This window comes from Teleopsis dalmanni, chromosome 2 (assembly GCF_002237135.1).
Source record: "Teleopsis dalmanni isolate 2A chromosome 2, ASM223713v2, whole genome shotgun sequence".
In the NCBI taxonomy this organism is placed as follows: Eukaryota; Metazoa; Arthropoda; class Insecta; order Diptera; family Diopsidae; genus Teleopsis; species Teleopsis dalmanni.
This window is the reverse complement of record NC_051847.1, coordinates 86,988,375-87,005,051: the sequence shown is the minus strand read 5'-3', so window position 1 is coordinate 87,005,051 and position 16,677 is coordinate 86,988,375. Positions and strand designations below refer to the sequence as shown.

The 16,677-nt window shown below is 26.7% G+C and overlaps 3 protein-coding genes across 8 annotated transcripts in view; 1 reads left to right on the top strand and 2 right to left on the bottom strand.

Moving 5' to 3' along the window:
- LOC119683666 overlaps nucleotides 1–16,677 on the bottom strand; it is a 323,964-nt gene that overhangs the window by 158,472 nt on the left and 148,815 nt on the right. The gene's annotated exons all lie outside the window — the stretch shown is intronic.
- Nucleotides 1,235–2,391, top strand: LOC119683672. The gene has a single exon (XM_038097476.1). The coding sequence runs from the start codon at nucleotides 1,278–1,280 to the stop codon at nucleotides 2,268–2,270; it is 993 nt and encodes a 330-aa protein (XP_037953404.1). The 5' UTR covers nucleotides 1,235–1,277; the 3' UTR covers nucleotides 2,271–2,391.
- The window catches only part of LOC119683665 (glutaminase kidney isoform, mitochondrial), a 41,393-nt gene continuing 29,525 nt past the window's right edge, over nucleotides 4,810–16,677 (bottom strand). For 2 of the 5 annotated variants that reach the window (XM_038097465.1, XM_038097469.1), the window contains 6 exons: nucleotides 8,168–8,407; nucleotides 7,837–8,094; nucleotides 7,313–7,428; nucleotides 6,965–7,245; nucleotides 6,155–6,901; nucleotides 4,810–5,293 (listed from right to left, as the gene is read on the bottom strand). In XM_038097465.1, the coding sequence (XP_037953393.1) occupies nucleotides 5,183–5,293; nucleotides 6,155–6,901; nucleotides 6,965–7,245; nucleotides 7,313–7,428; nucleotides 7,837–8,094; nucleotides 8,168–8,407 (1,753 nt within the window). In that variant the 3' untranslated portion in view covers nucleotides 4,810–5,182. Of the gene's footprint in view, nucleotides 5,294–6,154; nucleotides 6,902–6,964; nucleotides 7,246–7,312; nucleotides 7,429–7,836; nucleotides 8,095–8,167; nucleotides 8,408–12,659; nucleotides 12,690–14,995; nucleotides 15,350–16,677 lie in introns of those variants that run through there. The other 3 variants (XM_038097464.1, XM_038097468.1, XM_038097466.1) reach the window with 3 other exon arrangements.

Genomic DNA, 16,677 nt, shown 5'->3' with positions numbered 1-16,677 from the left:
TGTGGTAAAACGGGGACAGTGCCCGTAGCTTCGGCTGTACTGACAGTGTCGTGGTAGCTGTGATTATAATCCAAATTTACGCAAGAAGAATAATTGAATTTATTTACTTTCATTCAGTGTGGAGTTGCGTTATCACACCGGTTGCTGTGACCCAAAAGATCAGCAGAGGTGGGATGGACCTCGCTCTTTACCAAGAGGAAAATTATGCCAAACATCATTTGGTGCCATTAGATATTGCTTGGAATTCCAATGGGGCGTTTGTCGACGCATTATCTTGATGCGTGTGTTTAGAACACCGTGGTGTTGAGCTATCTAGGCAGGTTATCACATAAAAATTTTGGATATCTGTGAGTAGCAGCATTTCTTGTTGCATGTTTATTTGCTGTGTTTTTACTATAGAATCACACATATATGCACGTAAATGCATATATAAAACATTACATATAGAAATAGTTCATTCAAGTAATGAAATCACAGGTATGATAAAGCAAATTTCGAATACTTATATCTAGGCACATTGTACGTTTATATTCTACGTTTACACTAAGACTTATCGAACTTAGACTTAAGTATATTTTTATATGAATTTTGTATGCAAAATAGCACATGTTAGTGAGTATTCGTTGGTTTAAAAACAATAGTATAAAAATAACATTCTATCTTGTTATGGATTTAACATGGCAGCTCAGTATTCTCATAAAATAAAATAATGTAAGATATTTTAGATTGGCCTCATACATAGGTTAAGTAGTTAAAAATTTTACCTTTTTTACCAATATCTTTTTAATTCCTTTTAATAAAATCTTAAAATACTAAATCACCAATCAAAATAATGTAAGATATTTTAGATTGGCCTCATACATAGGTTAAGTAGTTAAAAATTTTACCTTTTTTACCAATATCTTTTTAATTCATTTTAATAAATAAATAAATAATAAATAAACTGTTAAATAAATAAATATGCTTAATTTAGTACTATATGCATTTACTGTATTTATATAATTTATTTATTATTAAATTATAATTATTAAATAATAATTTTATATGAACTTTCTTACATATTTTGAAATTAGCGTAGCGACATCTAGTTCTCGTTCTTAAATTTTTCAAAATATGACTTAAAGCCGTTACCAAGGAAACGTAATTCAAAATGCAAACATAAGTAAAATTTTAGAAGCAAATATAAGAAGCAATTAGAATTGTTTAAAAAAATAATTTTTAAATATCTAAACTAAAATTAAAAAATAATCTTCAAATTTAAAAACAAATAGTTTAAAATGAAGTACATACCGATTCACACTCAAAACACGGTGATTACCTATAAAAACGCGCTGTGCTCAGCTGCAACGTTTATAGTTCTAATTCTCATAATACTTTCGGTAATGATACCAGTGCTGTTGGTGTCGATACTAAGTCCATATTCCAGCATAGCGGAGTCGCGGGTTTTATATGAACAACCAAAAGTGCGTTTTCAATTTCAATATTTTTTCTTGGCAGAATTGGCTGAGGTTGAGGTTGAGGAATCAAATTCAACAGATAACACAACTGAGAGATGGATGATATGCAGTACAATGCCTCGACTTAATGCCCATCTACAGCACTTTACTCATCAATGTGAAGGTGTTCAATTTTGGACTAAAGACTTTGAAAACGATGGCGTTACCGACCGCGCTCATTTCCAGTTGCAATTGATGACAGAACCAACATTTATTAAAAAATTTGATTTATTGCTCTTCTTTGAGGCTAAGCTAACCCATAAATGTGATTTGTTACCGCCAGCCTTGCTAATGCAGAGTTTGACTGTACCCATCGGTGATACTCCATTGTACAATGGCCTTATTTTATTAAAAACAGAACTGAAACACAAACAATATATTGAATATAGTTGCCCTTTCCCAGGTCGAAATCTAAAAACAGAATTTCATGATGTATTGCCCAATGGAAATACCTCAAGCAATTTAAAGGAATTTGCGATTGAATCCATACTAGACGAGCTCAAAATAAATCCTGGCTTTTTTCAATTGTCGCTTGAAGAAACTTATGTTCGTCCAGAACCGAATCCCCACTTGCGTATACAGGTCGATATCAAGATATCTCAAGTTCCAGTTCGTTATCATCTCAGCATTTGGGAACGTCTGGGTCAATTTTGGTTGTACTTCGCTTCCTTCTTTGGTATTTCATTTTATGTTTTAAATAAAATAAAGGATTATTTGTTCAGCCATCAAATCATACGTTCTTGGGAGATTATACCTTGGAAAAAGCTATATTGACCCGGTGAAGAATATTGCTTTGATTCTGATGACTTTTCTTTGAGATGAAACTAATGTGATTCAAAAGTTATACGTAATTTTTAAATATTGTGAACTAACTGATATACTTATTAATATACAATTAATGGGATTCTAATATAATTATCTAATACTTAAATTAATAAATAAACAAAACAAAATATATAAACAAATAAAAATTAATCAAATGCTAAAATTGATTATTGTTATTAATAAATGTAGAAAAATTGTATGTGAATTAAATTAACAATTAATTAAATAATATTTAAGTAAATAAAAATATTGCCGTAGTATTAGTACAAGCACTAATAAATTTTTATAATTTATTATTAAATATATTTTTAATTATTTTATTAGAGTTATTCTTTTATTAATCAATAGATTAAATCATTTTTAAAACATAAAAATGTTTGTATAAAGTGTTTTTTAGTTTATTTTTAAATTTATTCTTTAGTAAATTTTTAAATAGTAAATAAATTAAAAGTAAATATATTAAAATATTAATTTTATTATTCAATAAATCAACTCATATTAAATGTTCATACATAAATTAACATGTTAATGTTAAAAAAGTTATTAATTTTTTTCTAATATTTTTAATATATTTTAATATTATTAACTTATAAATTAAAATGTTTTATTTTATTAATTTTAAATTTAATTGATTTTTAATTGATTATTGTTTTTAAATTCAAATTTTATTAATTAATAAATTAACTAATATTTATTATGTTAAAATATTAATATGTCAATACATAAAAATTTTTTTTGATTAAGTATTTAATTTATTTTTTATTGAATAATTAAATTACTTAATAATTTTTTAATAGTTATAAAATTTATATAAATTATTATTAAAGGGGACAAAATTGTAGTTAGGAATTATATTTATTTATTATAAATAATTTATTTAATTAATGTATTTATATTAAATTTAAAATTAATTAATTTTTAATACTTTAGAAATGCTAACAAATTAAAATGATTTTTTTTTGTAAATTTATTATTTAGTTTATTAGTTTTTCTTTAATTATTATATTAAGGTTTAAATTTCATTCAAATGTCTATATATAAAAATGTTTCTTCAATTTCTTATTTATTAGTTTAATTATTGCTTTAGAGTTTTAAATTTATTAATCAATAAAACTAGCATTTAATATGTTGAAATATTAAAGTGTTGATAAATTAACAAATTTTATTTTATTAATTCAATTTAATTAAATATCAAAATTATTTCAATTTACTACAGCTTGAAATTTTTTATTTAAAAATTTCTTGTTTCAAAATATTTGACTTCTAAAAAATACTTAATTTAATTTGTGATTTAAATATATTTAATTAAATTAGATTTTGAACTAAATAGAAAAAAAAAACTGTCATATGTTTGTTATATGACATATATTATATAAAATATAACTATCCTTAATATTTTCTAAATAATTAAACTAAAGCCTTTTTGAGGTCATTTAAATTTTGGTTTATATTATAAGTTATATATAAATTTTAAATTTATATTTAACATATAAACTCTTAAATTTCAAAACTAATTTTTTATATTAAAAATGTTCAAATTGTTAAATTTTATTAATATAATCAAAATAAAATTTAAATTAAATCAATTAAATTTAATTACATTTTAGATATATTTATAAAATTTATATTGAATTAAATTAAAAAATTTAATTAATTTTATAAATTTTATTGAAATTAAATTTTAAAATTTAAAAATAATTTTTAAGTAAGGAGCAACCAAAATTGAATATAATATATTTAGTCTGAAAGATTGTAAATGTTATAATTATAAGAAAAATATAAATAAATTAATAAAGCCCTACATAATTATATGCGTAACTTGTTTAGTTTATTTCAAAATAAACTGAACTATTATAATGAAAACACACATTTTTAAACTTGAACATATATAGTTTATATTTATTGAATATCCTCGATAATTATCTTAATAACATCAAATACCACACATAATTTTGAGGATACATTATTAAGTTTGTAACATTTAAAATTTTCAATATATTTTAAAACTAATAATGACTTAAAATGCGTTTAAGTACTAATTGACATATATATAAACATAAATATATATGTGTATATACATATGAGTATATAATTATATTGAAAAAAATGCAATATAATGTATAAAGTAATTATAAATTAGAAATAATCACAGGAACCAATAAATAAAAATTTAAAATATAATCTTTAAACTAAATTTTAATTTCGATTTTAATTCCAATAAAAATATCTTGTGCGAACATATAGCATATCTATATAAGCATATCTATATATTGTGTATAAATATTTAATTTTAGAGATCCTAACAAGCTAAAGTGAATGTAATTCGATAAGTAGCGTATGTTGCTGAGAACAATATAAATATATATGTATATAATTTTCAGAAAATTATTGTATTAGTTTAAAGTTAAGTTAAAAATAGTGTTCACAATTATTGTCACTCACACGAAATATGTTTCTTAAAAAAAAAACATTTCTAATTGAATTTTTATTTTTCTATATAATAAGTCAAGTCTCGACATACCACACAAAATCTCTATAAAATTAATCGATTTCCCATTTTAATTTTTTTATGCAATTTTAAAAACATTAACAAGTGAAATTGGACTTATTTTTAAATTAAATTTTGTTTATGATTTTATCTGTTCATATATGAATCCTAATATTTAAGAAGGTACAATACAATAAAAACTACACACGACGAAATTATATAACATACTTATATGTATATTGTATATGTGATCTAAAAAACTATATGAAGCTAAAATATATTCCGAAAATACATTGCTGTTCTAAATAAATCTTGTTCGATTGCTTGTGTATTACGTTTGGGAGATTCTCCATGTGCTTTTGGGTTTATTTTTTTAAAAGCCTGGTCTTGTATTGTCATCAGGACCACTGCTGCTATCTTCAGAAGGAATTGGACTGGCAGTAGCACTGCGGTCATAGTCACTGCGATCGGAAGTTATGATTTCCTATAAATAAAGCGTACTTTTAGTAAATCAACTTAATTTTTTTTATAATTGTTAACTAAATTAAATTTTTAGTTTCATAATTAAAAAATAAATAAATTAATATCTAAAATTAAAATAACTGGTGTTATAAATTATCCACTCCTGTCCAGGACCAATCAAACTAACACTGGGTTTTAAGTATTTTAGACATTGGCTTCTTTTGAAATTTACACATTTTCAAATATTTTCTTTATACAAAATAACTATCACTAGATGTGGGAGATAACTTTCCTGTATAAAGTGAACTGCCCTTGCCCTATTCATATCCTTCGTTTCAAAGTAGTAAGGTAAGATTCTTCAACTTCTCTCGTGTGAAATGCAATTGACCTGCCATCCACACCCTATTACCTCATTTTAGCTGCTTTCGTATACACTACCTCAACCCATGTAAGCTGCAATTAGTACTTTATTCACGCCCACATCTACATCCATATCCTATTACCTCATATTAAGCCACTTTTTTGTATACTATCCTAACTCATTGAAGCTGCAGTGAGTTTGTATATAACACTATAACCCATGTATTCTTCATGTACTCTATTCCTTTTTCCTGGTCTACAGGTCTCTTCGGACTACGACTAAACAGCATAAAGTAATTGAACTATAAACCCAATACCGTACATATTATCATATTTTGTATTCTAAAGGCCGATCTTTGGTATGGATAGTAAAAATTAGAAAAATATTTGCGCAATATATAATATTTTAGAACAGTTTTTTTTTAAAGAAAACCCTTAACTACAAGAATACAATGCATTATTGTGACATAGGAATGAACTAATTATTCAATAAAATTTTGAGATATCAAATTTTTTCTCTTACCTCATCAGCGTCAGTATTTTTAATAATAGCCTCAGTTTTAGTGTCAGTAGTTGTGGAGGCCCTTTCGCTCCACTCTTTGAGATAATCAACAATGCTGTGATGACCAAAGTTTTCAGCCTCATCAACTGGCATATTTCCCCAACGATCTTTGGGATTATGTGGTACATGGCAATGTTCTAGTAAAAATTTAACACAGTCCAAATGACCTTCAGAAGCAGCCAAATGTAATGCAGTTCTGCCATCATAATCAGCCAATGTAATATCCATGCCAGATAAACGATGTCTACGTAAAGCGGTGACATCACCACTAGCGGCTGAGAACAACAAATTGACAATAGATAATCCCTTCGTCTCGTAACGATGTTTACGAGGATCCTTCTTATTTGATGCATGTTTTAAGTTATCGTAACGATGGAAGTTGAACACACTAACTAGTTCTTCACAGAATTGCACACCACGCACGCTATTGCCTAGTTTATCTAATGGCGGTGACCAGGTGAAAATACCCATTACATTTGGTATGACTAGCATCATGCCACCACATACACCAGACTTAGCAGGTAAACCGACTTTAAAAGCAAATTGGCCGGAATAATCATAGGTACCGCAGGAGTGCATAATGCTTAATACATCACGCACAACTTCAGGACGTAGTATTTTTTCTTCAGTGATGGGGCAAATGCCACCGTTAGCCAAAGTAGCGGCTATCACACCCATTGCTTCGCATGTAGTTTCCATAGAACAACACTATAAATGAAATTTATTTTAAAATTTTATTGAGTGATTAAAGAGTTTGTTTTTAAAACATACTTGGAAATAGAAATCCATAACTTCTTTTAAGTTAGTGCGTTTGGGGAAACACTTATTTTCTCTCATATAGAAGCCCAAAGCATAATTTCTATCCGCTGCTTCACGTTCAGACAGAAATACGGCATTGTTGAAGCCAATGTTTTCGCCGCCAGATAAACGCTTAAAGCAGGATAATGTATAATCAAATTTTTCGGCTGCAGTCATTTCAGGCTTGATCAAAGCCTGCAGTAAGGAACAGGTTAGTATAGCGCCAGCGTTAATCATAGGATTGTGTGGTTTATCTATAAGAAGCAAAGTATTTACAAATTATAATAGCCATTTTAGTTTAAGTGTAATTTATGTACTTACTGTTATGATCTAAAACCAACTCGTTAAAGTTTCTGCCACTGGGTTCCTGCCCAACATAGGAATGTACCACTTTTGGACCCAACTTTTCTAAAGCTATGGCATAAGTTAAAGGCTTGCTGGAAACAAAAATTGTGAAGCGTTTTAAAATAAATCTTCAAATTACGAACCTTCGAACTTATAACAACAACAACAACACAAAACAAACAGGGACATATTCGTATGAAAAGCTTACTGAGCTTGCGCCGAATGTGCAAGATTAAAGCGACAAGTCTCTCATTGGTTTTTTAAGGTTTTGCTTGAAGCACATTTTATATGAAACGACCACTTTCTTGAAATCAAAAATTCACTTAAGATCTCTGTAAAAAGTTTAATTAATGAACGTAAATGAGGCACAAAAGCTTGGGTCTAACGAAAAACAATAGGACGTCGACCCAAAAAGCAAACCTGGATACTTCAGTGAATGGTGAATGGTGAATGATGACCAACTTGTATGACCAACACTTATGTTTATCAAAAATATTTACCTGCAACTCTGTAGAGTGAATGGTACTTCAACATCGCCAACTGAATAACGTTGTCCATCAATTGTGCAAATACTAACACCCCAAGAGTCTGGAGAATAGCGTGCTAATTGCGGTATGTAATCTGCGACATGACCATCAGTATTACTCTTACACTTCCAATAGATGTCTTCAACATCGCGCACAAATCCAGAGAAATCGGGAATAACGAATTGTTGTCGAAATGCTTTGGCAATTAAAACAATATTTTGTGCTATGACACTGCAAATAAATATTGCAACGGATTAAACTTAGATTAAAAGTAAGGGTTGGGATAATAGGTATATATACTTACGCTTTGAATGTCTCACGATTAAGATTTTGTGTTTCGGCTGATGAGCCCGACTCATAATTGGAAAGTTTATGCACTTTCTTTAAATTCTCCATCAGCTCGCGTATGCGTGGATCGCTGCGACGTATGCCGGTGGTCTTGAGGGCTGCCAAGAATTTGCCCATTGATATGAGACCACTTTCCTCATTGCAGAACATATCGAAGAGCACATCTTCAGCATTTCGTTGCTCTTGTTCCCGATGACTGCGCAAAAAAAAAACCGAAAATAAGAAATTATTAAAATCAAATAAATAACAATAATAATAGTTCTTAACTATTATTGACTATTATTTCATGTGTGTACTTATGATTATTATATATTAAGTTATCTAGAAAATATTTCACACTTTAATGAAAACTATTTTTCAATACTACACATGCCAAAACATTTTACATTGTTCGATTGACGAAAATAATATCAAATTAGCATACTTAAATTAATTAAAATATTTGCGAGGGAGTGTCTGCAAATTATTATGTATTTATGGTAAACAGAAAACTAAAACAGCTACAAATGCACTACAAACATATCTGAAGAGATGAGTAAATTTGTATGTACAGATACTTTTTATAATGTAATGTCGAGGAAGAAAGAAACCAATAAACTTAAATGTTTAGTTGATGTTTATGAATATATGATTTCTAAGGTATTTTCAATCAAATTTATTATAAAATAAATTATAAAAAATAATTTTTTAATATTTTGTATCATAGTATAAAGTTTATTCAAAGATAGATTTTTTATTATAGAACCAAAAAGATTTTAGTAAGAAATAAGCTTATAAATTATAGCAATATCCGGGTTACGTATATTACTATTTCAGTTTAAAGAGTATGTTAGTTAATAGTTATTGAAAGGTTCTAGAAAGGTTCTTAGATTTACGGACCTATTCTGTGCATTTTAAAAAATTGTCAAACATTGACACTTGTCAAAATTGACTACTGTAAAAGTTTTGGTATTCTGTGACATAAATAAAAAGCTCTTTTCCTTGTTAGTTGTCAATACTATTAATGCTGTTGAGAACTATTAAAATATGCTCTTTTTAAGCATTTTTTATTTTTTGCATACATGACAAATATTCTTAACTAAAATATACGCTCTTTACAAGCATATTTTTTATTGTGATTTGAATGCATGAAAAATGCTTTCGACAATTTAAAATATATGCTCTTTACAAGCATTTTTTACGAACAATTACGAACAGTTACGAACAGTTTTATATACAAAACACTTAACACCATAGTGTGCTGAGAAGCACTAGGTACTTGAGCTTTGAAATTTGTCAAGATGTGTCCAGAATACCAAAAAGCTTTCTGCTTTATAAAAATCAAAAATTTTATTAAAGAATTTGACAAATCTGTCAAGTGCACAGAATAGGTCCGTTAGTCTAAATGTAGAAAAAGAAAGAGAGAATACCTTCTTTACTTTAGATTCAGTATGGAAATATATAATGTTGAATGGAGAATGTTTTGCTTTTATACTCTCTTCACTTTCAAAGTTTATACACAAAATTTCTTATATTGGAGAGAAAATCATTGAGGATGTTAAGCATTAAAAATATGTTAAGGTGATTCTCTTAGACACTTTATTTTACCTTATTTGCTATTCCTACGTTTAAGTGCTGTTACCTGACATTTTAATGTAGTAAGCTGGAGCTGTTGCTTTTCAAATTATATTTTAAAATAAAATATATTTTAAATTTTTGTATATTATCTCATTTTCTATTCTTAAGTTTAAGTGCTGTTACCTGACATTTTAGCTATTGTTTTTTTTTTTTGACTCATATTTTTATATTAAAGTGTAGTTAGCTGGCACTTAACTGTTGCTTTTAAAATCATATTTTTAATATGAAATATGAAAATATCTGCAAATAAACCAACTTCGAAATGAGAATATTTTCAATATCTAAACTAAACACATTGAAAACTTTAATTTACATTTTCTTTTAAAATTATTATATCTTTAATTATTTGTTTATGAATTCTAACTAAAAACAAAAACAAAATATTTGAAGAAGAAAAGTAAATTTTAACCACTATGTTGAAATACATTTGTGAGTTACAATCCAAATTTAACTTATTAATGGATATTTTCTATAGATTAGTAAAAGAAAACAGATATAAGTAGGTCTAAAAGCAATTAGAAACTAGTCATTGACTACGATCACTATTATTACCTAGTTCGATATTTTTAAATAATGTTTAAAACTAATATGTTTTGAATATCCTTCTAAGCTGGATGTGACTTAATATTGGACAAGATAATAATTTACAGCATTGGAATAGACGATCATATACGAAGATCGGTATTGAAGATACGTATATTTTTAACAAATCTTACAATATATTGATATATTTAATTTTTCCAAAATTAAAACATTTTTTGTAAATAATTGTTATTGATTTATTTTTAATTGACTGAGTTGTTAAAGAAATTTAACAATGTCTCTAACAATTTATTGATTGAAAGTTTTATTGAATACATAATCAATTCTAGGAATTGTACATATTGTGGTACATGACGTACATATTGTATTCAATAAAAAGTAATATGATATTGCAATTTTATTAATGAATAATTAAATAAGTTAATTTGTTAAAAAAGAACACTATTTTCAGGGTTTTTAAGAAAAAATTTTTCGTTTTGAAATTGTGGATTCTAGTTTCTAAAGGTTGACTATATATCAAATAGAATTCTACGTGTTGAAATTAAAATTATTATTAAATCTTATATTTCAGTTGAAAAGTATGATCTTACTTTTATTGTATTTTTGTATCATTATGACATTAATAATATGTTTTCAGCAGAATACAAAGATCTTTTTTAAAAATCAAAATCAAAGAACTGGTATTAAGTCTTATGGGTTTAAGTAGGTATTTGAAATCTGGATATTTCCAACAAAATTTTGACATCATGAGCTACTCGTAAATTTGTAAGCTCCAAAATACAATGTTATAATATATAAGTATTAACTTAAGATGTAAATTCCAATAAAAAATTGCAGAAATTTTAAAACAAAGATACATATAATTTTTATATAAAATTTTGTTTAGATTAGCTTATGTCATTCGATTAGCACACATATATTTATTATTAATTATCTTGAAACATTGGGATTTTTCCAGAAATACTATTGTTTAAACTATATAAAGAGAATTAGAGATCTTAGATGTGTGTATAGTCGATTCAACGTGACTTAATTTAAAAGAAATGGCTAATTATATACAAATAGAAGAATCTAATAAAAATAATATAATTTTTATATAAGATTTGTATGTTGTTTTTATTACTGAAATTATTGTATGACACAAATGAAAAAATAAATAAAATAAAATAAAATTACTAAAATTTTTGTACTAATATATTATACACACAAAATAGTAATTTATTTTTATTATTATATATGTAATGTTCCGAGTCTATTCTTCGATTAAATTTAGAAATATTAGGTAAACCTTTCAAGAAAATTAAATAAGTAACAATTCACGAATAATAATATGTTATAACCGTGTTTTATTTTTATCGTATATGTTTAAGCGCTTGATTTTTATATGGAATATATCTCATATAGCAATATTCGTACATATAAAAAAGTATTTAGTTGCAATAAGCTATCCGCGGAGCACGCTAAGTTGGCTGACCTCATTGATTACTGGACATGGAAACGTCAAGTGTCACCTCAAAAAGATAACTTTTGTTGAGGAAGACGCTTGCAAACTGCGTCTAGAAGTGAAGGAGCCAGCGGTGCATATATTGTGCGAATATTCAGCACTGGCAAACAAGAGGAAGACCAACTCAATGGGACACCATTGGGTTTATGATGACTTGACATTCAACCTCAAGCTACATGAGCTGCTCGCAATAACAAGAGATGTAGTTATGCCAATGGAAGTCACTTTAGCTTGTACTCAATAACGACACCCGAGAATCGAAAGACGAAAAAGGACCCATGTCGTTTTGTGGTCTACTTTGACTTATGCTTCGGTGCGCTGTCCCAATGTCCCACAATATATATTTAGTTGCAACTCCCATTCTGTAACACGAATTGCGAGTTTTATTTATTGCACTGGCGCATATACATATACACAAAATTAAACCACGACTCATATTATACATATATATATTATACAAATTATTAAATATTGTATTTATATAAATATATATAAAGGATAAATTATTTAGAACTTAGTTTTCTATGTAAATTTAATTACATTATGTATAAAACTCCACTACATATGAAATATTGCAACATGAAGAAGAAATATAGAATATGATTTATACTTATATATAATATATGGTATAAATTATATAAATAAATGTATATAAAACAAAACGCAGAGTGATAAAATTTATGAATTTCATAAACATTTTACAATTCAAAACAATGTCATTTAACATAATTTAACATAGTAGAAAAAATTGATTTAAAAAGAAATAACGCCAAAATTTACTCACGGCCGTATCGATAAGAATCGCTTCTGTATGCTAAATGAAATAAGAACTTAATTAATATTTAATTAAATTATTGCAAACTAAATTTGAATCACTATTTTTTTCATAAATATAATTCAAGTAAAGATTATAAAAAAACACTGCAGAAAAGTATTACGACTGCTTAGTAGCAAGATTCTGTTTTGTAGACAGCAATTTATAGGTCTTAAACGAGACCCAAAGGTCAGAGACAGTGTCAAAATAAATTTGTTATTTTTTTATTCGATGATTATTAAATTATTAAAAAAACAATTTATTAATTACTTTATTTTGGTTTTTTATGATTAATTGTTAAAAAATCTGCAGAACGAGACAGTTGAGCATCTCTTGTTACCATCGGTTTTTTATTAAATCAATCAAATATTTTGAACATAATTTCTTAAATTAAATGAGAGTAAAGAATAGCAATATATATCTTCTGAGAAGGTTCTTTAAAGGTACCAAATGGTTTAATAACAATCATGCGATAAGGCAGCGGCCCATATTGACCTAAGTGATTTTCCACGTATCTTCTCGGACTAATCTAAAGAAGCCTAATTAAATGTAACTTGCACAAAATTATGACTATTTCTTTTTTCAAGTAATTTTAGAAAATATTAATTAATAGAAAAATATTTTGAGGTAACTATTATTTTAAAAATATTCAGTATGCTTTATTTTAAAATAATGCAATCATTGATTGGGTATATATATTTTAAATGTGCTTCTTTACTAACTCTACATTATATTTGATATAGCTAAATTAAGTAAGGTCTAAACAAAATTAAATTTGTGTTTCATATTCACTTTAAAAACACATGTTTCCATAAAGTTGAAATTAAAATATATTATATATTTATAAATGATGATTTTATAACTTATATTTTATAAGTTATAGTTATAAGTTACAGTTTTATATAACTATATTTTAGTGTCTACCAAGACTAAATTTTAGAGTCTAAAGTATTAAAAAAATTTTATTTTAAATCTTCCTGAACTTAAATATATAATATAGTAATATTTATAATATACATAGAATAGTAACGAAAATGAAATGGTACACTCTCACCTCAGCAAACCTTTTACGATAAGAACTTTTCCTCAACCAAAGAGACGACAAGTTCACTCTTAGGTTTTCCCTAAAATTCTCTACTGAAAGGTAGTAAGTTACTCATTGACAATTTTCTAATATCAAACGGCGGGAAAGAACTTAACTAGAAGTTCCATCACCTTCTTGATGCACTCAATAAATTTTTCATATCAAACAGACTTCTCTCTAATAACTAATTTCATAACGATGATAAGCACTTTAAGCTAAAAATACTAAATATTAGTAGAGGCCATATTAGAATCAGAATGACAAGTGATCAAGATAAAGTCCATGAAGCCAATAAACTATAATAGATTTATCCGATGTAATAGAAGATATTATAATTGCGATGATAAAAGCAACAATTTAAAGATATAAATGTATGTAGAAGAGATATTGTAACCAGAAGAGGTAATGTAGGAATCAGAACAAACGTATTATACAAGAAAGTCAAAAAATTTAGGAAGCCATAATAGAACTTAGTTTTTTTTTTTATCAAATATTAAGTACATCTATAAAAAACTTGCTTATATTAGAAAAGTTATTACAAAAAATAAAGAGCAAACGATTCAAAATATAACAACTATGCATATGTAGTTTTTATATGTAAACTTTAATTTCAAGTAGGGACCAATAGAAATCTATATATTCGTATGTATCACAACCGTTTTACTCAATTAGGTTCAATATTTGATAAAAATTTTTTAATATTTTATGTTTGGAATACTTTGGAAAATTAAATATATTAACAACCCATCATTGGCTAAAATAAATATAATATAATACCAAAATTTAATATAACATATTATGTATATACAATTCTTTTTTATGTTTGGTAGTGTTCTAGAAGTTGTTCGATGAAATAGGAGGTCAACTTTCCTCTATAATAAGTATGGGAAAAAATCGAATTACAGCCTTGAAAGTTACACAATTCTTCAACTAGTTCCCAAATAACAATAACAAATTAAAGTTCTTTAATTATTGCATTGTATTTATGTCGTCGTATACGATTGATTTAATTTAAAGATATAAGATATAAGTTACGATAAAACTCATATAAATATTTATACCTAAGTGAAATATTTTTTAATTTTTAAACTATAATATAAATGTGAGAAATTTAGTTATAAATGCAATATGGTTGCAATGATGTATTACTCTAAATAAATGGAGACCCATGCACTAATCGAATTTGATAGTATGACTTTATTATCCTCATGCCCTTATTTACCTTATAATAGTAGATATGGTACGCACAAGTGTACCACGTCGACTTTGCAAAGATATACCCTCAATAATCTCTTCTATAATTTGTGCGGTTTCGGTTGTTTCTTGTTCTTTACCCCTACGATAAGCCTCCTCTTTGGCCTTAATTTCAGCTTCAAGTTGCTCCATTTTTAAGTTTTCTATTTCTTCTGTGAGCACCATTGCTTTAGCTTTAATACACTTTTAATAAACACTTTCTTTTAAATTTTTAGAATATATATATTTTTAAAATAAATGACACAATTAATATAAAGAAGAAGCCTTCACAGTTAACTTTGAACTTAGATTTGATTTGAATTGATTATCCTTTAAACTTTTTATTTTTTATAAAGCCGTAAGTTTGCTGTTAATCGGTCAAGTTCAACTAAACTAATGAAGCAAAATAACGTTGAGTTTGTTAATTTATATACAAAAAATATTGTAAATGTCTACACAATTCCCGCCCCTCAGTCTAAAATCCAAAGTAGCAGTACTCCAAGATAGCAATAGCCAATGGAGATCACGAGAATTAACGCTTTTTAATAAAATTTTTGTTTAAATTTTATAAAAAAGCGCTTTCAGCGCCGAAGGTGCTAATTTCCAAATCATGTTAATACGCCAATAAAAAATAATTGATTAACCCCTTTTATTTATACGTGCCCACATAATAGAAGACACAATTATTGTTTATTCAAAATTATCTAAGTAGAAAATAGCAAATTGGAAATTAAAACATTTCGCTTTGTTAAAGTAACTGAAAATATTAAAAGTGTGAAACCGAGTTTTATTTTTGTTAAATTTCCTTGACATTAAAAAGCATCTGTTATAAGCTGTTGCAGATACTGAAATACTGAAGACACTGATACAACACACAATGAACTCTCCAAAAAATATAAATTTATTAACAGAATTTATATTTTCAAAAAGACAAAAGCGTTCACAAGTCTGTTATATTCTTAAAGACTCTAAGGGGATTATATAAATGTATAGTCTACATTGCATATATTTTATATATACTTTATTTATATTTATATGTTATATATATATTATGTATATTTTATATTTATTTTATATATATTTTATAACGCAACTTTGTTTAAGCAAAAGATTAAATAAAAGAGATACTGTATTAAAGATAATATTTCTAATAGAATTGTTTTAAAATTGCAGAAATAAAACAAAATGGTTAAAATTTTTGTCCTTGTCTTTTTTGCTATTCGAATCCGTCTAAATTTTAAATACAGACAAACTTCCATAACTCGAACTTCTATAACTCGAACCAAAAACAGTGCACCAAGGTTTTAGAGATCAAATTACATACAATTCTGCTTCCATAACTCGAACTTCTATAACTCGAATTTCGCTCTAACTCGAACAAAAAATTTTTCCCGTAACGATCGAAATATAAGGAAAGTGCATTCTATAAGTCGAATTTTTGTTTTAAGTATGAATCCATTTTGGTATTAGGGAAAGTCCCTTTTTCCAAACCAAATGTTTAATTTTTTTCTTTCTTATTTTGCTTCTTTGTGCAAATGCCAGTCGCTGGCAGCGTGGTTTAAAGTAAATAAAATAACTTCCAATGAGCTTGACTTGATAACTTATATTGAGCTTGACAATGAAATTTGGAAAGTAATGATGAGGTGGATGAAATTGTTCATTAGCTTTCCA

Excerpts from the sequence above, each read along its gene's own strand:
- LOC119683672 (XM_038097476.1), top strand. The coding sequence starts at position 1,278 with ATGAAGTACATACCGATTCACACTCAAAACACGGTGATTACCTATAAA.